General features: G+C 44.1%; 1 protein-coding gene across 1 annotated transcript in view; it reads right to left on the bottom strand.

Moving 5' to 3' along the window:
- The window catches only part of CNOT11 (CCR4-NOT transcription complex subunit 11), a 104,288-nt gene that overhangs the window by 72,024 nt on the left and 8,228 nt on the right, over positions 1-24,036 (bottom strand). The window contains exon 3 of the mRNA XM_029604803.1: positions 13,207-13,359. Within this exon, the coding sequence (XP_029460663.1) occupies positions 13,207-13,359 (153 nt within the window). The remainder of the gene's footprint in view (positions 1-13,206; positions 13,360-24,036) is intronic.

Genomic DNA, 24,036 nt, shown 5'->3' with positions numbered 1-24,036 from the left:
TCGTGAGCACCGGTGGTGTTAGCCACCATCGTAGGTCTATTTTCATGCTGGCTGTCAGGGTGATAGGAGTGGAGAGGGGGCTGAGGAACTGAGTCCATTGAGTCTTCAGGCCCCATTGCAAATGACGCATATGTAGTCGCATAGGCGGGACGACATAGATGGACACTGCCATGTGTCCCAGAATCATCAGTAGCATGGGATCTTCTTGGTGTTTGGGTAATTGCCAGATTCTTGTGGCCTGGTTTGGCCTCTGTTGGAAACAGGATGCTGGGCTTGATGGACCCTTGGTCTGACCCAACATGGCAATTTCTTATGTTCTTTCTAGGAGGGGACTGGCCAGTGTGGCCAGAGCAAGCACTCAAAGCTGTGGAAAGGCTTTTGTCCTGAATGGTGTCGACATGAGCCCCGATGAATTGCAAGGTTTGATTAGGTTGCAGATTTGACTTCTCGTAGTTTATCAGAAGGCCTAGATTGTCTAGGCAAGATATTGTACGGAGAAGATTTTCTCACAAGGAAGGTTGGTTGGAGGCTACTAGAAGCCAGTTGTCCAGGGAAGGAAATATCTGAACTCCCTGGTATTATATTAAAACAGACATCAGAGATAACTAAAGCAGAAAAAAACAGTAGAGACCGTACAGGTTCCAGAGGTAACGTACAAATAATTAGACTAAATATAACTAAAAATTAAATAAAACAGATAAAGAAGAAATGACAGCACAGAAAACCAGAGAAGAAAACTCATCTGGGTAAATGAACAGTAAAGGTGATTAAACAGTAAACAGTCTAATGTCCGAGTAAATTAAAGTATTCTTTCCTTAATAACCCGTACAAAATTAAAGGAGTCAACATGGTGAAAGACAATAACTTTAAATAAAATATATTCAGACATACCTTTGCACAATTCAAATTATGGTGTCACTGGGAGTGCAACGCGAACATGAAAATGGTGGCTATTTGACTTCAGTAAATTTGGCGCGAAAGTTCAGTAACCAATCAGAAGAAAGTACTATAAACCGGATATGACAAAAGACTAACAGAGTATATTCAGAAAAAGGAAACAGATGTGAAAGAAGACTGAAAATTTTGATTATGACAGTCTAAGCCGTAACAAGGTCCATAAGTTACTTACATAACATACAAAAGGAAAACTTGTACATGTGAACAAATAGATTCTCAACGGTATAGCAAAACAGTGTCAGCAGATGGTGTGTAATAATATATAAAATACTACATGTAGGACCGACAGATAAAATAAAGTAACCCAAAGCTTACAGGTTCAGATGAAATAGCGCCATTCAATTTCCTTATTTAACCCACAGGGTGCTAAGCTGTGCAAGTTGAAGATCCACCTTTGCTCTCTATGAATGAGAATCTCAGAGAAGCTCCCTCCACTGGAGGGAATGTCCGGTCTATAGCTTCTTTGGTTAGTTATTGAATTTTTATGCAAAATTTTTTTGAAGTTACATGGCTACCATTTTTAGGCTCGTGTTGCAATGTATTGAACCACTCATAGATTTGTTTATAATTGTAATATTGTCTTACTGAATTTGAAGTTGCCGCTTCCATCATGTTTGTTGTCCACCTTGCTTCCAAGGATTTTTTTTTAACGCAAATTGTTTTACCTTCTAGAGCAACTAAAGTTTTGTTTGTCCCTCCCGACGCAGCCTCGCAGCGAAACACGGGTCCGTGTCGGGGGACCCGCTTTGCACCTTTAACTGCTGTAATATACACTGTGGAGTTGCCGTTTAAAAATGAAAACATTATAATCACTGAACTTTGTGTGGACACTGAATTCTTTCCTGCACATTTCTGTGGTCCGCTGAGATTATTTGCATGCAGTAGTGCTCCTGTTTGTTGTTTGAATTAATGTAAGCCACCATCTTCACATTGTCGGACATCATTCGGACCACTCAACCCTGCAAACGGTCAACAAATCGCAAGCATGCCAGCTGAACGACATGGGCTTCCAGCCAATTGATGCTCCAGAGAGACTCCTTTGTACTCCAGCACTCCTGCGCTGTCAACTCCTAACAGTGAGCCCCCAACCCTGGACACTCGCATCCATCATGAGCACTAGCCAGTCCAGTGTTCATAGGGGAACGCCCCATCCTTAGATGATCAGCATCCAATTGCAGTGGTGGTTGCAAGCGGATCTCCACCGGTAACTAAAGTTGTATCGAGTAGTCCTGAGACTGCAGACTCCCATGTGCAAGCAGTGTGTGCTGAAGAAGATGCATATGCGCCTTGCCCACGGAACCACTTCTAGGGTGGCTGCCTTCAACCTGAACACCTGTAGATAAGTCCACACTGTTGGGCATATTGTTTCTGTCAAGAGTCACACCTGGCCATCAGTTTCTGAATGCAGATCTCTGGCAGGAACAACCTGCCTTGCTTCATGTCAAAATGAACACCGAGATACTCCAGTGTCTGGGATGGCTGCAGATTGCTCTTGGCCAAGTTCACCACCCAACCTAGTTCCTGTAGCCATGAGATCACTTTGCGGGAGACCTGAAGACTCTTGGCCCGAATTAGTCAATCGTCTAAGTATGGGTGGACCAGAATGCCATCCTTTCTCAACACTGCTGCTACCACCACCATGAGCTTGGAGAAGGTTCTGGGTATGGTGGCCAAACCGAAGGGTAGAGCTCGAAGCTAATAATGTTGACCCAAAACAGCGAAACGCAGAAAACAGTTGATGCTCCAGCCGGATGCAAATATGCAGGTTCGTCTCTGACAAATCCAGAGATGTTAAGAACTCCTCCAACTCTTCTGCCATTATCACTGAGCATAAGGTTTCCATGCAGAAACGAGTCACTTGCAAAAGATGGTTGACTCCCTTGAGATCCAGGATGGGGCGAAATAATCCCTCTTTCTTGGGTACAATGAAATAAATGGAATATCGGCCTGTATTTTCTTGTGACATGAGCAATGGACTCACAGTCTGCAGGCTGAGGAGCCTTGACAACGTACACACTCTACCGCCTGCCTCTTCTGCGGAGAGCTGCATGGAGACGCCATGAAAATGTCCCAAGGAATGCTGAAAAACTCCAGAGCACAGCCATCTCTTATCTCCAGAACGCACTGGTCAGATGTGATCTCGACACACCTCAGATAAAAAAAAAAAAAAAAAAAAGGAGACAGGTGACCCCTATCTCCTGTTCCCAGGGGTGGACCAGCATACCCTTATTGAGGGTGCCGGGGGCACCGCCACTAGAGCCCGCGCCCCATCTGGGCTGCCTGGGACCAAGGTCTGAGCCCTACCCAAAGGTCGAGCCCTCTGAGAAGCCGCTCCTCTGTAGGGTCAAAAATATTTGAAACCCCTAGCACGAAATCTCGCGGAGCCTTCTTTTTATCTTCTAGTAACTGAGGAACCTGGGACTCACTCCACTTATTGGCCATTTTCTCCAACTTACTCCCAAACAAAAGTGATCCTTTAAAAGGCAATTTCGTAAGATTAGGCTTTGAAATTATATTTGGCAGATCAATTCCTCAGACACATAGCTGACGCCTGGCTGCTAACATCAAAGCCACCTCTCTGGCATAAATGCAGACCAGGTCGCAGCCCGCAACCGCCACAAAGGTGGCTACTGGTTCCATCACTGCCCTAGAATTCAAACCAGACTCGCTGACTTCCTGAGAGAGAAGCAAGAGGCTATCTGCAAATGGAGAAATAACTTACCTGATAATTTTGTTTTCCTAGCGTGTAGCCAGATGGACTCAGGACTAATGGGTTATGTGCTCCCCTGTTAGCAGATAGAAATGGAATCAGGTTTCAAAGCTGACATCACCCTAGATATACCCCTGCAGTGACCTCAGCCATTCAGTGTCTCTCTGTCTCCTAGCAGAAGTGGATTGTGCCTTCCCAATCAGGAACCCAGTACTCTTTAGAAGAGGAAATTTTACCATTAAATTGGAGAAAGATCGCGCCCCACTCTCCTGCGGTGATACTTAATGGTCCCTCCCCCCCCAGTTGAGAATTCCTGAGACGATTTCCGAGATCCCTCAGAGGTGTGCCTTGGTCCGGTAGCCAGGTCCTGGCATGAACTTTGCTGCTGAAGCAGCTGAAAGGCAGCGGGTGCAGGAAGCAGAGCATGGCAGTGTCGGCCTATGCCCTCTCCCCCCCGCAGCTGGAGACCATCTCTGATCTCAGCCGGTAAGCGCTGAGCCCAGGTAAGTAAAGAACTCTTCCTCTGATTTAGAGATGTGGAAGGGCTTCAGTAAGTTTTTCCTCCGGTCTCCTTGCTTGGCAGGACCAGTGGGTTTACGCTCCTCTGACAGCAGATGGAGAAAGCTGACGTCACAGTATATATAACCCTGTAGTGACCCCAGCCTGCCAGTATTCTCTTCAAAAGCAATTGTGGACAGACTAGCAAAAAACTTGATTAAAAACAGGTAACCAGAACTGTACTCAACCAACCATAAACACTGAACTCACATAAGATTCTAGGTACCCCAAGCTAGGGACTGGATGAACATTTACCAGTAATTTCTTGGGACCCAGAGTCCCAAAGGAAGACTCAACACACTCATGCAGCAGCCGAGGGCGGGAAGCTAAGTCTATCTGTCTACACAAAATTATCAGGTAAGTAATTTCTCCATTTCCTAGTGTGTAGACAGATGGACTCAGGAATAGTGGGATGTACCAAAGCTAATCCCCAACAGGGTGGGAGGCTGCCCGTGGTCCAGTCAACACCGCACATGCAAAGGTTGCATCCTCCAGGGCCTGCACATTCAGACAATAAAACCTGGAAAAAGTGTGTAAGGACCACTACATCGCAACTCGGCAGATATTGACAGGAGACAGCAGACTAACCTCCGCCCATGACACTGCCTGAGCCCTAACCTGAGTAGTCAACGGTTTTCCAGCATCCACATACGCGGCTATGACCACCTCCTTAATCCAACGAGCTATGATAGCCCGCGAAGCCAGAATGCCCTGCTTACTCCTGCCATGGAGAACAAACAGGCGATCCATCTTTTGAAAAGACTCAGAAACCTCCAGATACCGCACGACAAGATGCTTAACATCCAAGGAGTGCAAAAGGCGAAACTCCTCCGCATCCCTGACCTTATCCAGGGATGGCAAGGAGATGGACTGATTCAAATGAAAGTACGAGAATACCTTGGGCAAGAAGGATGGAACAGTATGCAGCTGTAACGCTCCCGGAGTCACCCGAAGGAACGACTCCTGGCAAGACAATGCCTACAGCTCAGAAATCCGAAGCGAAGAACATATAGCCACCAGGAACACAGTCTTCAAAGTCAACAACAATAAGGAAAGGCTATGCAGTACCAAAAATTCCAGCAACAAATTAAGACTCTACAGTGGAACAGGTGGAGGCCTAAGGTGCTTCCCTTCAAACAAATGGGCCATATCAGGATGAGATAAGGAAACACCATTCACCAGGCCTCTGAAAGAGGCAAGAGCCGCAACCTGCACCTTCAAGGAATTAAGGACCAAGCCTTTATTCAATTCATCTTGCAAAAATTCCAGAATGAGAAAGATCTTAACTGAACAAGGAAGAACACCCCGCTCCTCACATCAGGCCTCAAAAACTCTCCAAACCCACACATAAGCCAAGGAAGTGGAGAACTTGCAAGCGCAGAGTAAAGTGGCAATCACTGCAGAGGAATAACCATGCTTTAACAGGCGAGCCTTCTCAGGGGCCAACCCGTAACAGAATCGAGTCGGATCCTTGTAAACAACCGGTCCCTGTTGAAGCAGATCCATGTGCAGAAGAAGATGAAGAGGGGCCTCCACCAGCAATCGCCGTAAATCCGCATACCACGGACACCTGGGCCAATCTAGCGCCACCAGGAGTACGAGCTCCCTGTGGCCTTCGATCTTGTGAATTATCCTGCCCCCCAAGGGCCACGGAAGAGGGCTGGCTGTCTTCTGGCCAGACCTGTATGAGCGTCTATTCCCAGGGACCATGATCTCTCCTGCGACTATAGAAGCGAGGAACCTTCGCATTTCGAGAAGTCGCCAGCAGGTCTAGGAACAGAAGGCCACATTGATCCACAATCAGCCGAAATGCCTGGGTCCAGACTCTCCCTGCTGAGAAAATCAGCTCTTACGTTGTCTTTTCCTGCAATGCAAGAGGCCGAACTCATCTGCAGATGACCTTCTGCCCATTCCATCAGCTGATATATTTCCTGCGACACTTGCTGTCTCTTTGTTCCTCCCTGGCGATTGATATAGGCCACTGCCATCGCATTGTCCAACATCACGTGAACCGCTCGATTCCGCAGCCTATGGCTGAACTGCAAGCATGCCAGTCGTACCAACTGGGCCTCCAGGCAATTGATGTTCCTATGGGATTCTTTGGCATTCCAGCATCCCTGGGTCATTAACTCTAGACAGTGAGACCCCAACCTTGGAAACTCGCATCTGTTTTGAGTACCAACCAGGCCAGAGAGCCCAAGGGAACTCCCTTTCTCAGATGATCCTCCTGCAACCACCACTGGAGACAGGAGCAGATTTCCATCAGTAAGTGGAGCTGAACCACATAATCCTGAGACTGCAGGTCCCAATAAGATAGCAGAGAGAGCTGAAGTGGATGCATATACACCCTTGCCCACAGCAGCACTTCCAGGGTAGCTACCATCAAACAGAGTACCTGTAGGTAGGACCACACCATCGGGCATATGGTATTCATCAAGTGACGCAATTGAGACATCAATCTCTGGATCCGAACTTCCGGCAGGAAAACTCTGTCGTGTCCCGTGTCAAACTGAACCCCCATCAAACAACTGGGATAGTTGAAGATTGCTCTTGGTCAAGTTCACTACCAACTGAGCTCCTGCAATAAGGAGATCACCCTGTGTGTCACAAGATGGCACTCTTCCTGAGACTTGACTCGAATCAGCCACTTGTCCAAATACAGAGGCACCAGGATTCCTTCTTTTCGCAAGGCCACCACTATCTTGGAAAATATTCTGGGAGTGGTGGTGAGACCAAAAGGCAGCACCCAAAACTGATAATAGCACCCCAACACCGCAAAGTGTAGAAAGCGTTGGTGTTCCAATCAGATGGGAATACAAAGGTAAGCCTATGACAGATCCAAGGAGGTCAGAAATTCCCCCAACTGCACCGCCATTATTACAGAGCATAAGGTTTCTATTTGAAAACGAGTCAGCTCATTTCATCCCATCCAAGATGGGATGAAATGAGCCCTCCTTCTTGGGCACAACAAAATAAATAGATTACTGCTCTATACTTTGAGACGAGGGCAACGGAACCACAGCGTGAACTCTAGTGCTTGCTTGTTCTGCGGGGAGTGGCAAGGGCACATATTGAACACATCTAGAGGAATACTGAGAAATTCCAGTGCATACCCTTCGCATACCACCTCCAGGACCCACTGGTCTGACATGATCTCGACCCACCTCCGATAAGAGAGAGAGACGTCCCCCTATTTCCTGTTCTGGAAGGTGGGTCAGCAAACCTTTATTGGGAAGCCCGAAAAGATCCACCATCCAAGCCCGCTCCTCTCTTTTGCTGCTAGGGACGAAAGGACTGAGACCTACTGAAAGGCAGAGTCCGCTGAAAGGTCATCCTTCTGTAGGGACGAAAATGCCTGGAACCCCAGAAACGACCCATCATACCAAAGGGGCGCTGTAACTGTTTCTTATCCTCTGGCAACCGAGGCACCGGGGACTTGCCCCATTTACTGGCCAGTTTCTCCAACTCGCTCCCAAACAAGAGCGAGCCTTTAAAGGGCATCTTGGTAAGGTTGGCTTTGGAAGCTGTGTCGCTGACCAATTTCATAATCAGAATTGACACCTGGCCGCTATCAAAAAGTAAATAATGATCAAGCTCTGATATATGAAAATTATCTTTGGAAGCAAGAGTGCTCATTCAATTTACTATGAATGAAGATAGTACCATCTGCAATCTTTGATACAAAATGTAGTTCATCGTTGGTCATAATAACTGTAGGTGATTGAGGATAAAATCAATGCTAACTCTGGAATAATTGTTTTTTCAAATAGAACATTAAGCCCAAGAAGAGGTTTTTTTTCGGTCTACAATCAAATGTATATGAGGGGAGAATAATGGAATTTGTGAAATATTCAAAGAAGAGTGCATGAGCCACTGCGTTCTTTTTTAAAAAATTAAAAAATAATTTTTTAGAAGTAGATTAGATATAAGAAAATTTTTATAAAACAATGAATGAATTAGGTTTTTTAGACTAATGATTTTGCCCTTTACCAGAGGGCGTCTGAAGTCTGTTCCCTCCTTGCAATAAAAGTTGTTTATTTATTTAGTCTTTCGGATAATAGAAAGACTAGGGGGCACGCCATGAAGTTAGCATGTGGCACATTTAAAACTAATCAGAGAAAGTTCTTCTTCACTCAATGCACAATTAAACTCTGGAATTTGTTGCCAGAGGATGTGATTAGTACAGTTAGTATAGCTATGTTTAAAAAAGGATTGGATAAGTTCTTGGAGGAGAAGTCCATTACCTGCTATTAATTAAGTTGACTTAGAAAATAGCCACTGCTATTACTAGCAACGGTTACATGAAATAGACTTAATTTCTGGGTACTTGCCAGGTTCTTATGACCTGGATTGGCCACTGTTGGAAACAGGATGCTGGGCTTGATGGAGCCTTGGTCTGACCTAGTATGGCATGTTCTTATGTTTAGAAATTTGTGTTCATTATAATTTTGTGGGTGATGTGGATTAAATAATAAGGTGCGATAGAATTTGGCAGTTGCATATAAAGCACTAATTGCCTTGGTATACTGGAGCTGACCAATTTTGCAACCAGGGTTGACGCCTGGCCGCTATCACTGAAGCCACTCTTCTGGCCAAGGTCTGGACCAAATCATAGCCTGCATCTGCTAAAAAGGCAGCAACAGGCTCCATAACCACTCTGGAATTCATTCCAGACTCATCAACCTCCTGAGAGAGAAGCAGACAAGATCTCACCACTAGGGCAAAACAGGAGGCAATCTGTAAATTCATCGCTACTGCCTCAAAGGCTTGCTTAAGAATAGACTCAATCCTATCATGTACATCCTTCAAGACCACTCCTCCCTCCACGGGGATAGTCTACGCTTATACATGGCACAAACCAGAGCATCTACTTTGGGAAAACCAAACACTCTCTCACAGCCAGATCCAGGGGGTACAGGCCTTTAAATGTCCGACCCCCTTTAAAATTTGCCTCTGGGGCATCCCATTCCAGATCGATCAATTCCTGGATGGCATCGATCACCAGGAAAAAACAAGAGGCTTTACGTAAGGAAACCAAAATGGGATACTCATTCAGCTCTGACATAGCATCTGAACCAGGAACACCCAGCTGTTTCAAGGTCTGGGAAATCAGGGCCAGCAGTTCATTTCTATGAAAAAACCGCAACATGGTTCGATATGGTTCCAGCCCTGGAGGAATGTCCACATCTTCAAGGGAATCAGGATCAACCTCATCAGTATCATCCGGATTCCTGTGTGAAACACCCGCAAGGAGCCAGGATGAGCCCTGGTGCTTAAGCATAGGACTAGAAGAAGGAGGAGCCACCGGCTGAAGGTCCAACTGGACAGAAATGGGGGAAGTGGAGGATTGCGCCTGAAGAAAAGGCTTATAAGCCTTGAAAAAAATTCCACTCAAGAAAAAGCAGCCGGGTCCAGACCAAGCCCAGAAAGAACTGGAGCTGGTCCCACAGATCTGCCCTCGCCAGCGGAGGAGCCAGTCAAGGGAGAACCAAGATCTGGCGTCCCCACAGTTAAGGCCATGACCAACCCATCATCAGAATGGTAAGAGCCAGGCTTAGCAAAATCCGTGGAAGACAACTCTCCCTGAGCATCTGAGCAGTGCTAGAAACTAGGTTAGAAGCAAGGTCAGACTAAGAAGCACTAATATGACAGGCAACACAAATAGGAAGACACTTAGGCTTCTTGCTTACTGGCGCCATTGCTACGGTAAATGTGAGTTGAAATGGCTTACACTCAAAAATGAAATGCGCTCAAAAAATAAGCATCTAGAAGAAAGCACAGCAAGGCACACGCACAACCTGAACCTCAGGTTAAGCGCATAAAGTTTGTACGCATAAAAAGTGCGCCCAAAATCAGAGCGCACAACATATGCGCAGAGCTGACACACTGTGCACACCGACAGCCTATAAAGAGTGGCAGAACACACACAAGAGCGCGCGAAAACGGCCGCCATGGCCTACCATGTGGCGTGCAAAAAAAAAAAAGCCTAAATGCGGGGCCTAGCCCACCGAGGGCTGCTCAACCTGCCAGGCTATCCAGTTCCCCAACCCCAACGGGAGCGGGAATGAATATCGTTACGGCGTGCCGAGAACAGAGACAACAGGAAGTCCTGAAAACCCTCTGTCTGTCTCTGATTTTTTTTTTAAACCTTATCTGAGTTCTGTGCTTACCAGCTGAGTATAGAGAATGTCTCCGGCTGCGGGGGGAGAGGGCATCTTCCATCACCGCCGCTGGCATGGGGAGCATAAACCGACTGGTCCTGAGTCCATCTGTCTACACGCTAGGAAATTCATTGCCACCACCTAAAAGGCCTGCCTGCTTAAGGATAGTCTCAACTCTCCTATCTTTCGCATCCTTCAATGCCACTCTCCATTCTACAGGGATAGTCATCCCCTTGGTGATGGCACACACCAGCACATCCACTTTCAGAAAGGGAAACTGCACTCTCGCCACTGGATCCAGAGGGTACAGTGCTTCCAAGACTGATCCCCTTTAAAATTAGCTTCCAGGGCGCCCCATTCAAGATCAATCAATTCTTGAATAGCATCCATAATGGGGAAGAAACATGATGTTTTACACAAAGAAACTAAAATGGGATTTTTCTTTGGCTCAGACATGGAATCAGCACCTGGCACCCCCAGCATCTTCAGTGTCTGGGAGATCAGAGCAAGCAACTCATCTCTATGAAATGAACACAACATTGTTCTATACGGTTCCAACCCTGGAGGAATTTCCCCATCCTCCAGGGAGTAAGAATCGCCTTAATCATCCGTGCCATCTGGGTTCCTATCAGTGTGGCCCGCAGCAGGTCTAGACATACTCGGACGCTTACAGTGGCACCAGGCATGTAGGGATCTATCATCTGCGATTCTGAAGTCTTAGGGTTGGCCGGCTCTGCCGACTGTACCTCAAGAGCAGCCTTTGAAAAAATTTCCACCCAAAAAAAGGCAGAAGGATTCTTACTAAAGGCCAGGGGTCGTCGGATCCTTGGGTCCTGCTCCCACTGAGTTGCCTTGCTCACAAACCAGTTAGGGAAGCCCCAAAACCAGAAAAACCTGACAGGTCCCCCTCCGGTCCCATTTCTGCATCATGCTGGGAAGGGCCGGGCTCAGCAAAATCAGCCAGAGACAACCCTCCCTGAGCCTCCTCCAAGCAGCGCTAACACAATTTAGAGGGGACGCCAGGCTGAGATACCCAAATATAGCAAGCGGCATAAAGGGTAAGTTGCTTAGGCTTCTTTGCTACCGGCACTATGGATAAACACTCAAGAGCAACACGCTCCTAAGGCATCTGACAATTGTGTGCCCAACTGCGCATCCGCACAAGCAAGCCTGGACAGGGCGCCCAAAAACAAGCTCTGTCCAATAAACACATACTACAGGCGTCTAAAATTTAGGCACCCAATAGGCAGTCCAGGTAGGCGCCCACCCAGGCGCACAACCGCAAACTAATATCAAACACTGTTTTGTGGCAGACTTGCACGTAGAAAAGCGTGAGAATGCCGTTGCGTCATTCGGTGAAGCCATCACAATGGTTTACAAGATTCAAAAGGTAGTATTCTTAACATATGCTAATTAAGGGTATAACAGGATACATATTATATTCTAAGATGAGCGGATAAGGGGAACGGAAAGGGAAAAGATGCGGCATCTGAGCAAAGCCTGAGAGCAGGGCCTAGCCAAAAGGCTGCTCAACCCAAGCTTCCACGACTCCCCAAGCTGCCCTGGAGGCGGGAGTTGTGGGGAGTTGGATCGACACGCCAAGGCTCGGAGACCAGAAGGGGAACGAAATCCCTCATTTTTTTTCTTTTTTATATTTACTCTTTACCTGAGCTCAGCCCGTCCCGGCCGATCAAAGAGTCGATCTCCGTCTGCGGGGGGGAGAAAGCAAAGGCTTTCACCTCCGTGCTAGACTTCCTGCACCTGCTTGCCTCTCTGCTGTTTCTCTCTCTACAGGGAATTCCACGCCGGAAAACCAGATAATGGAGCGAGGCACTCTACTGAGGCAGGGAGCCACCTCAGGAAACCTCGAATGGAGAGCGGAGCGAATTAATTTCCTCTTTCTTTTCTCCAGTAGGGAGATGCACGACCACCTTTTGCTGGAGACTGAGAATACTGGCGGGCTGCTGTTGGTGCAGGGGTATAAATACCATGATGTCAGCTTTGCTGGTAGAGGGGCATCACCCACTGGTCGTGGATTAACCTGTCTGAATTTTAAGAAAGTTCAGATATTGACCCTGAACTGTGACAAAATACAATCACTACTGTCACCATCTCAAAACAGGAAAACTGGAAAGTCTGCAGGCACGAATTAATGATCTGCTTTATAGTCTCCCTGGTTTTTTTTTTTTATCATGAGCTTATAGACTCCATTAAGAGACATAAAATGATTAAGCACAAAGGCAATCTTGTTTATGATTTAATATTTATTTGGAAGTTGTCCCTACTGTTTTGATAGGGCACCCTGCATTTTTAACTGTGCAAAGTTAATTGGTGCTCTATCCCTGGATCTCTATTTTTGTTTTATTACATATGAAATAAGTCTGACTTTTGTCATATTTGGTTAATTCATAAAAGCAATGTAATTAAATGCAATGAAAAATGATATATTGCTTGTGTGTGTGCATGACACCTATCACCTTCCAGCATTTTTACATCATGAGTAGCCTAGTGACTAGAGCAATGGACTGTGTAACAGGGCTCAAATCCCACTAACACTCCTTGTGACCTTGAGAAGGTCATTTTATCTCCAGTTGCCTCAGATACCCACTTGCATTGTAAGCTCTTTTGCACAGGGACATGACACCTGAATACTTATCACCGTTGTACATCACTGCATATATCCTCAGGAGCCATTATAAAAATGATTATACTTCCTTTGCTCCCATCATACCTAGACAAATATATGGATTTGGCTTCCATTTCATCCAGGACAAATATTAGCGATTATTTAAAATAAAATAAGCATAAATAAGTACATACTTTCTATGGGTGGTTTTGGTCCACTGACTAAAGCTTCTGTGATCTGCGAGGCAACAGAACTGTCAAACCCAGAATTCGAGGAGTCCGGGTCTGGATCACTGAGAATGCTGGGGAAGCTTGCTTTGCTCTGTGTTGGCAGCTCTGACTGACGCTCTGAAAACAAATGGTAACAAAAAAAAGCCACACCTTAAATCATATGCATCGCTGATTTCAGGAATACAAAGCAGAGAAAAAAAATTGTGAACTATTCTAATGGTGCTAGTTACATTATATCTGCTTCAAGGGCGATAGATTTGAAAAGGGAATTTCTCCTTGCTCCAAAAACAAAACAAAAAAAAGTGTTCTAATGACTAAATAATTCAGTGAGAAAACTACCAAAAATCAGAGGAAGTAACAGAGTTCAAAAGAGGGAGGATGGCAAAACACTTGTGTGAAATACAATGAAGACCAGCAATAATTACACAAAAGGTAAAGTACGAAATCAAAGACCACCTACTTATTTAGGGGTAGATTTTCAAAAACCGCGAATAGGCGTACTTTTGTTGGCGCTCCAGGCGCCAACAAAAGTACGCTGGATTTCAGCGCGCGCAAGGCTATCGATTTTGTATAGCCGGCGCGCGCCGAGCCGCGCAGCCTACCCCCATTCCCTCCGAGGCCGCTCCGAAATCGGAGCGGCCTCGGAGGGAACTTTCTTTTGCCCTCCCCTCACCTTCCCCTCCCTTCCCCTACCTAACCCACCCGCCCGGCCCTGTCTAAAACCCCCCCTTACCTTTGTCAGGGGATTTACGCCTCCTGGAGGGAGAAGTAAATCCCTGCGCACCAGCGGGCCGCTAGCGCGCCGGGACGCGATCTGGGGGCGGGTCCGGAGGGCGCGACCACGCCCCCAGGCCGCCCCGGGCCCGCCCCCCGGAACGCTCCCGACACGCCCCGAAAACGCCGCGCGGTTCGGGCCCGCCCCCGACACGCCCCCCTCCAAAAACCCCGAGACTTACGCGAGTCCCGGGGCTCTGCGCGCGCCGGTAGGCCTATGTGAAATAGGCTTACCGGCGCGCAGGGCCCTGCTCGCCTAAATCCGCCCGGATTTGGGTGGATTTAGGCGAGCAGGGCTCTTAAAATCCGCCCCTTACAGTATACTCTAAAACAGGGGCCCCTAAATTTGGTCCTTGAAAGCCACAACCCAGTCGAGTTTCCAGGATTTGCATGCACAATGGAGGCAGTGCATGCAAACAGACCTCATGTATATTCATTGCAGCAAACCTGAGTTCCAGCTCTTGAGGACAAAGTTCGGAGAGGCCTGTTCCAAAAGATTAAAATCTCATCCACCTCTAACAGAAAAGGTATCAGAAAAAAAGCTATCAGAAACAAATACCTTATTTCCCGGTGTATGTGTCGCAGTTTTTTCAGAAATTCCAGTCACTGCGTCTTATACACCAGTGCGACTAATATGCGGTGTTTTCACTTCTCTCTCTCTCTCGTCCATGCCTCTTCTGCCTTACAGCGCATCCGAGCCTCTCCTGCCTTACAGCGCATCCGTGCTTCTCACTCCTCAGTACTGCCTCTCACTCCTCAGTGCGGCCTACCAACAGCAGCTTGGCACTCAACTAGAACACCTCCCGCTCACTGCCAGCACGCTCAGTCACCCAGTACACGCCCGATCCTCACAGGTCATCGCCATGATTACCCATCAGTTGAAATACCAACAGGTGCGTCTTATCTGCTGGGATGCCATTTATACAAGGGTGTTACCCATACACTGGAAAACATGGTACAAATGCTAGACTCAATCTAAGATTATGGGGACGTGGCGTTCTTAAAAACTTGACAGCATCTGCCCGACCAAATCACACCAAAAGCACATTCTTCAACTTCCTGTTTTAGCTGAGATAAATCACAGACAGATATAATCTCACCATAAGGAATTCTTGCTATCCTTTATACAAAAACACTAAAAAAACAATCAACTTAAATCTATAGAATGCTGGCAGGCACGGTCATGCTCATATCATTCTCCCACCCTGCCCCCCCCTAAACACACACACACATACCTTTCAGGCTTTAAATCCTGCAGTCAAATATTTGCAAAAATACTTGATTCGATCAAGTTTTGACCATTAAAATTGCTGTCAAAATACTATATGTAAGACTTCTCTTACTTAAATATAAAATTTTCCATTCGCCTATATGGAAGTGAATATCAGCTGGGCATGAAGAGCTTTAAATGTATCAGAAGATGATACATTTAAAGGCATTTCACTTTTTTAAGAACAGATAAGTATTTTATAGTATCTTAAAAACTGTAATGGTCAAAGCCTGGCAGAGATATTTTTGGATATGGTCAGAAACTGTATTTTTTAGCAAGTAGACTAAGAAATATATTACAGCTGCCTAGATACAGTGTAACCGTATCTCATATTTCCTTACAATACCATCCTAAAACTGGTTGTTAAGAAAATTGTTTAAATGAAAAACCCAAGAATAGCCTGCCTGGAACTGTCCACATTCAGTGTTAGAGGTTCACTGTCTGTTAAATGGTTAAATCTCATTTTAAATCCTTTTTAACCTCCAGCTCTATCTTTTCAAATGCATTATTTTTTTCAATCTAGCTCTCTCTCAACAGCAAAGGATTTTTTGCATCTCATTAAGATGATCATAATTTTTCTAGATTTGGCCTTTTTGTGTACACAAAAACAGACTGAAGCAGTGAAAGAATCCTGAACTAGTTTCTGCAAAAACGATATCTTGATTAAAATATAGAAATGTTTAGTAGTAGCAGCAGCAGCAGCAGTAGTAGTAGTATTTAAACGACACTTCTGTTACTTTACAGTATAGTTACAATTTAAAAAGATATTCTATTTTCTTCCTTCGCATTAACCTGATGGAGTGTTCCTCTTGAAAGTTAGTCAAGAAATTTAAGAACTTTGATCCAATAAAAAGTTATCACCTACAACTTGTTTTATTTATACTTATAAAAATATTAAAACATGAACTATACGGCAGTTAGCAACGTCTGCATTCTCACAATTATATAAAATTAGGGGGCTAGCCTACAATTATCAGTTCATAAGGTTTTAACATTTATTTCAATATACTGTCAAAACAATAGCAGTTGATAATTTCTGGTCTTGATGCGTATACACACCGTCTACACCTACTGTATGACATTACTTTCAGTACTGTGTTTCAGCTCTTAGAAACTGAAAAGCCATTCTCCTGTATCCCTTTCGTGTTTCTTTAAATGTAAATGTTTTGGCCAACAATCTTAAAAATATCTAAATACCTCAGTTTCTGTTACCTAATGTGTTTCAATATATGTACAAGTATTTTTCCAAAATATCAGAAACCCAAAATAGAAAATATGAACTTGAACAATTTGAGACTTTAACTATTATGGTAAAATTACAGTACTGGGGTATTTCCCCCCCCCATCTATAACAAATGAATTAGCAAACTATCATAATAGTAATGCATAAAAGCCTTATCTGCAAGCAGATGTTATTCCAGATCATCTAACTTTGGCTTTTCTTGAAACACCATCACATCCTAATTAAATTATTATTATAGTACCTACTTATGAAAAGACAGCAGTTTACCACCAATGCGTGTCCTCTTGAGAAAACACAACAAATAAGACTGATACAAACATTTACATGCTAGTAAAATACCTCACCTCAGTCACATACACAGAACCGACCTAACATACTCCCAGGATCTACAGTTATGTACATAAACTAATCCGCACACAGTTACACCTGTATTATGGAATGCACTCAAAACAGTAACAACCCTACCTATGAAAAGGCAACACTACAAATATTAAATCAGGCCCTAAACACCAATACACCTCCTATTAGGAAAACAGAACTAGCAAGCAGCTATAGATCCCCACACAGAAATAATTGTAACACTATACTAATAAGCAGAATAAATGTTTCAAAACAGCTATGAACAGAACATCCAACAATTAAAAATTCATAAAAACTATTAAAAAGTCTCCAAACACCAATAAAATATTTTTAAAAAGCAGACACATCACATAATATTAAATAATTAAAATGGCAGTCAATCAAAAAAGATAAACTTAAAAAGCCACCTTTACTAACCCCCTCCAGCAGCTCTCCTACTCCTCTTCCATGCAGGCCAGCAGTAGCTGAAGCTCTGTACTCATGGTCCTCTTCCTTAGGGCCCATGACCAGTTTCTGACTCTTACACACCAATCATCTCCCAAACAGTCTTTGACACACACACCAGTCACCTTCCTGAACAGTTTCTCTCATGCCATACACACACACACACAAGGCTTCCCACTCCCATACTGTGTCTCACAAACACCCACCCACCCAAGTTTCTCACTCCCATGCTCACTCTCTCCACATGCACAGGCTTCTCATTCCCATAATCACTTTCTCTCTTATATATACACGCACCAGTCTCTCTCTCATTCCCATGCTCACTCTCTTCACATGCACAGGCTTCTCATTCTCGCTCTCTCCACATTTTCGCTCTCTTCTCATTTCATTTTCATTTCATTTCTTCTCATTCTCGCTCTCTCCACATGCACAGGCTTCTCATACTGGGATACCTACCGGATTTCAATCCGGCAACTTCTATCACAAATAGCTCTCACCCTCAACCACAACAAAACCGAAAAATTCTACATATGCTGCCGCTGCTACTTTTCCACACAGCACGGCTCTTTCTCCTTCCCGTGCACTGCACTGGGTATCACTTCCTGTTCCGGGGCAGGCGTGGGAAGAAGAAAAGGCCAGCCGCGGGTGCCACAGCTTCCTCTAACACCGCTGCCGTTCCATTGGGCTTGAACGTGTTTGTTAGCCCGGCAGCAACGGCAGCAGGGAAGGAAGAGCAGCGGGAGAGAACGGGAGCATGCGACACACCTGCCGGTGCTTGGCGACACACCGGTGTGTCTCAACACACCGGTTGAGAAGCCCTGCCCTAGAGGAAAGGTGAGACAGGGGATATATGATAGAGACATCCAAATATCTCAAAGGTTTCCATGCACAGGAGGTGAGCCTTTTTCGTGAAAACAAGGGGTCATGAGATGAGGTTGAAAAGGGGTAGGACTCAGGAGTAATGTTTAAAAATACATTCTTTACAGAGAGGGTGATGGATGTGTGGAACAGCTTCCCAGTGGAAGTGGTGGAGATAAAAACAGTATCTGAATTTTAAAAGGCAAGGGATAATTACAGGGGATCTCTAAGGAAGTAATGAGAATTATAATGCTAAATTAATTGGATGATGAGCAGACTGGATGGACCAATATGGTCTTTTTCTGCTGACATGTTTCTATGTTAAAAGCCATCACATTGAGGGAGGGACGGTTTGAATGAAATAGACTTCGTTCTTGAGTTAATAAGGATGGATGGATCTGACCCAAGAAAGATCAGAAGACTGCTGGACAACAATACTAGGTACACAAACCAAGCTTGTCTGGGCCATGTTGGAGCTATGAGAATTAGACAAGACCGGTTTCTAAACTCTTTTTGCACCATTCTGGCTATCAGTGGAATTGGTAGAAAAGTGTAAATGAGATCTGCATTCCAATCAAGAAGAAAAGCATCTAGAGCTGATCTGAGCTCGCTGAGAAGAAGCAAGCAAAACTTTTCCAGTTTTCTGTTTCGCTTTGATGCAATTAGGGCAATTGCTGGAAGTCCCCATAAACTAAATAGTATGTTGGCTGTTTACTGCTGCAAAGACCATTTGTATGGTTGAAAAACTCTGATGAGGCAATCTGCTAACGTGTTGGAGATTCCTGGAAAGTAGAACACTTGCAGGACTACTTGATATCCTGATGTGTTTGGAAAATTCTTTCATGATAAGATACATAGCTTGACTGTTCAATGACTGCACCTTTTTATGATCTAGATGTGGATCCTTCCAGTGTTTGGGATCAATTCAAGATATGTTTTGATGTGTGAAGTTGCGTCTGTTATCTCTGATATGAGAACTATCTTTTGTCCCTCAACTGGCTCTTCTTCTGTCCCTATAGAGTTGTTGAGAAAAGATCTAATGATGCACATTACCTTTTGTGAATTTCTCGTTGAATGAAGGTGTGGTCCCAGATAAGTTAAAGACTGTGGCTGTTTGGTCAGTGTTAAAAAAGCCTAATATTGACTCTGCTGAACTGGGAAATTATCGCCCAATTTCAAATTGCCTTTTCTTGCAAAGATTCTAGAAAAGGTAGTGCTCTAACAACTGCCATCTCTATTGGATGATTTTCAATTCAGCTTTAGGAAAGTGCATTACCTGAAATTCTCCTCTCCTCTTTTGATTTAATCCATAGAGGCTTTGATCCTGGTCAGAGTTATTTTTTGGTCATGCTAGATATAACAGCAGCTTTTGATACAGTTGATCATGCAGTTTTGGTACAACGTCTAAAACCATGTGGTATCTCTTCCACAGTTCTCAGGTGGTTCCGCCTTTTCGAACATCTGGTTTTCAAAGGATTCAGAGTCAGGCTTAGAAGTCCTCTGTTTATTGTCTATCAACAGGCATTCTTCAAGGATCGACCTTGCCCATCACTTTATTTAATATTTACATTTTCCCTATATGTCAACTGTTAGCAAATTTTAATGTGGGATATCGTCTTTATGCAGATGATATCCAGTTTGTTGTACCAATACAATCATGTAAGCATTAAACCATGTAGAACTGGTGTGCAGAGATGCACGCATTAAGCATAGAACTTTGGAACATCTTTTTACCAAAACTGTCCAATAACCTGGGATCGTTCCCTGGCAGAGTATTTGAGTATATTCTTGTTTTCTTTGCTCTTTTAAGAGCAGATTGATGGGGTAACCTTTCCAAACACCGGGGATTTCTGCACTCTACATTTGAGGTCTAGCTTCCCTGCAACTGGGGCACAGGAAAATAGGAAATAGGGTTTTCCTACATTCTTGTTGCAATTCTTGCAACAAATTCATGCATCAGGATAGCTGCTGGCTCTGCCAGAGTGTACAGAATTAGGAATTTGGCACAGGGATCTTTGTTCTTACACATATAACCCACGTGCTGGTAGTCCCAGATATAAGATTCAAAAAGCCATATCTCAAAGAGTCTCTACTCCATATCTTCCTGAGCACTGTAAGATCTGAGTGGTAAGGAAAGATTTCCTGAGTGGGAGGAATTTCAAGACCCTGTGCATTGCAAACCTTTAAGTCCCAGTTTAAATTTCTTGTGTATAGCAGTGATGAGCATTAAAGACACTCTGCAGTAAGAAGTACACTGAAGCTAACTTGGTTTCCAACATTACTTTTACTGATATGTTCTGAAGTGATGAAGATATTTTCTACAGCTGTTTGTTTCACTTATTGATGTTATAAGTGCTTTCAAGTAAATTTGGGACTTCTTAGACTGTAAAGTCAAAGTTCGCTTCTTCCCTTCCCATGGTTTTAGGGCATGTCTTTGAGCTTCCCACCCCATATGAACAGCAGAGAGAATGCTTAGTCCAATTTATGTTTGTCCAAATACAAAGTCTATCTTCCCACTGGTCTCAGTCCACAACTCCTTCTCTTCATAGTGTCAGATTAATTCTGTTACACTCCTCTTCTCCCAAGATCTTTAGTAAATGTGCATAGCCCTGCTAGGATACATCCCAACTCCTTCACTTCTGGATGGTTTTAATTCATCCCTCAGGTCCCTTTCTCAGTGAAGCAACCTCTCTTGTTTTGTTGATATTAGAGTCCCTAATTAATGGGAACTTAAGAAAAATAACCATACTTTTACATAAAACAGGGTAAAGATACATGAGTCCAAGAGGATGTAAAAACTCATCTCAAAAGAAAATGTTCTTTAAATTGGTTCTCCAAAATTAAAAGAAGGCTTTGTGAATTTCTTCAAAGTCTCAGTCTGAGAACCACAAAGGCCTTACCCCTTCAATAAAATCCAAACCACAGCGCAATCACAACATGTCCCTAAGAAGGGTAACTGAAAAATCCACACAGTAATATGGTCAGAATATTTATATAAGAGGAACTCACCATATGCACTCTCTCACATGGAGGACCTATACACTCACATTGCTAGACTGTTTCCTCCCATAAGACTCAGTTTCACTCTGCACTAGTAGGAAACCCAAAAGGTGCTCTACGCTCCCATTAACTCTGAGCACTTTGTCCAGAAATCTTTTGGTGGAGATGACTATTCTGGAGGTTCTGGAAAGGAGTTGGAGGGGGATCCCTGTCAATCCTTCAACAGAACCCAGAGGTGAACACACACTAATCCAGGACCCCAATGATTAAGGTGGTGACTAAGATGGGCCCTTGGTCACCTCGGAGGGATATACTTCTGGTACATATACTCTAACCAGCTGGACTCCACTGTAGGGTAATCCTGAAGGCTAGAACCACTGTGCAGGGGTTCTGATGAAGTATTGGTACAAAGTGGTGATACTGGGACTCCTTCTCTAAGCATATCTGATATTCTGGAAAAGAGAGGTTGGAAGGTACCCTTTCTTGTCCTTAGTCACCAAAGAGGTAAAGAAATCCTTCACCAACTCTACTACTAGTCAAAGAGCTGACAATGCCTCTTGTCCTGGCATAAGTGATAGAACATCCTCTTAAGATACAAACATGGAATTCTAATATTTTCCGGGCTTTGCAAAGTTTAGATTGGAAGCTGGTTAGATGTGAGGGGCACCAAAGAGCAAATAGAATTTAGGGTCTCTAGACATAGTCCTTGTTCCATTAATTTTGTTGGTGTACATGCCCTAGTAATTGGTAGGGGTAAGAACATAAGAAATTACCATGCTGGGTCAGACCAAGGGTCCATCAAGCCCAGCATCCTGCTTCCAACAGAGTCCAAACCAGGCCACAAGAACCTGGCAATTACCCAAACACTAAGAAGATCCCATGCTACTGATGCAATTAATAGCAGAGGCCATTCCCTATGTAAACTTGATTAATAGCAGTTAATGGACTTCTCCTCCAAGAACTCCTCCAAGAACTTATCCAAACCTTTTTTGAACCCAGCTACACTAACTGCACTAACCACATCCTCTAGCAACAAATTCCAGAGCTTAATTGTGCATTGAGTGAAAAAGAATTTTCTCCGATTAGTCTTAAATGTGCTAATTGCTAACTTCATGGAATGCCCCCTAGTCCTATTGTCCAAACGTGTAAATAACCGATTCACATCTACTCATTCAAGACCACTCATGATCTTAAAGACCTCTATCATATCCCCCCTCAGCCATCTCTTCTCCAAGCTGAACAGGCCTAACCTCTTCAGGCTTTCCTTATAGGAGAGCTGTTCCATCCCCTTTATCATTTTGGTTGCCCTTCTCTGTATCTTCTCCATCGCAACTATATTTTTTTGAGATGAGGCGACCAGAATTGTACACAGTATTCAAGGTGTGGTCTCACCATGGAGCAATACATAGGCATTATGACATTTTCCGTTTTATTAACCATTCCCTTCCTAATAATTCCTAACATTCTGTTTGCTTTTTTGACTGCTGCAGCACACTGAGCCAACGATTTCAATGTAATATCCACTATGTTGCCTAGATCTTTTTCCTGAGTGGCAGCTAACATCGTGTAACTACATCAAGGGTTATTTTTCCCTATATACAAAACCTTGCACTTGTCCACATTAAATTTCATCTGCCATTTGGATGCCCAATCTTCCAATATTGCAAGGTCCTCTTGTAATGTATCACAATCCGCTTGTGATTTAACTACTCTGAATAATTTTGTGTAGTCCGCAAATTTGATAACCTAACTCATGATATTCCTTTCCAGCTCATTTATATATATATTGAAAAGCACCGGTCCAAGTACAGATCCCTGAGGCACTCCACTGTTTACCCTTTCCCACTGAGAAAATTGACCATTTAATCCTACTCTGTTTCCTGTCTTTTAACCAGTTTGTAATTCACGAAAGGACATCGCCTCCTATCCCATAACTTTTTAGTTTTCTTAGAAGCCTCCCATGAGGGACTTTGTCAAACGCCTTCTGAAAATCCAAATACACTACATCTACCGGTTTACCTTCATCCACATGTTTATTAACCCCTTCAAAAAAATGAAGCAGATTTGTTAGGCAAGACTTCCCTTGGGTAAATCCATGTTGACTGTGCTCCATTAAACCATGTATTTCTATATGCTCTACGATTTTGATCTTTAGAATAGTTTCCACTATTTTTCCAGGCACTGAAGTCAGGCTGGCTGGTCTATAGTTACCCAGATCGCTCCTGCAGTCCTTTTTAAATATTGGGGCTACATTGGCCACCCTCCAGCCTTCAGGTACAATGGACGATTTTAATGATGGAGTTACAAATTTTAATAGATCATAAATTTCATTTTTGAGTTCCTTCAGTACCCTAAGATGTATACCATCCGGTTCAGATGATTTGCTACTCTTTAGTTTGTCATCTGGCCTACTACATCTTCCCGGTTCACAGTGATTTGGTTCAGTTCGTCTGACTCATCACCCTTGAAAACCATCTCCGGAACTGGTATCTCCCGAACATCCTCATTAGTAAACATGGAAGCAAAGAATTCATTTAGTCTTTCTGCAATGGCCTTATCTTCCCTAAGAGCCCCTTTAACCTCTCTGTCATTGCTTCGGGTATATTTTAAAAAGTTTTTATTATGAGTTTTTGCCTCTATGGCCAACTTCATTTCAAATTCTCTCTTTGCCTGTCTTATCAATATTTTACACTTAACTTGACAATGCTTATGTTTTATCCTATTTTCTTCAGATGGATCCTTCTTCCAATTTTTGAAGGATTTGTTTTGGATAAAATAGCCTCTTTCACCTCATATCTCCTTCTGCCCCTAATAACACTCTCAATAGGCCAGCTCTACAGCACAA

Source organism: Rhinatrema bivittatum, chromosome 5 (genome assembly GCF_901001135.1).
Source record: "Rhinatrema bivittatum chromosome 5, aRhiBiv1.1, whole genome shotgun sequence".
Lineage (NCBI taxonomy): Eukaryota > Metazoa > Chordata > Amphibia > Gymnophiona > Rhinatrematidae > Rhinatrema > Rhinatrema bivittatum.
Note: the sequence above shows the minus strand (reverse complement) of the source record. Positions and strands in the feature narration are given on the sequence as shown.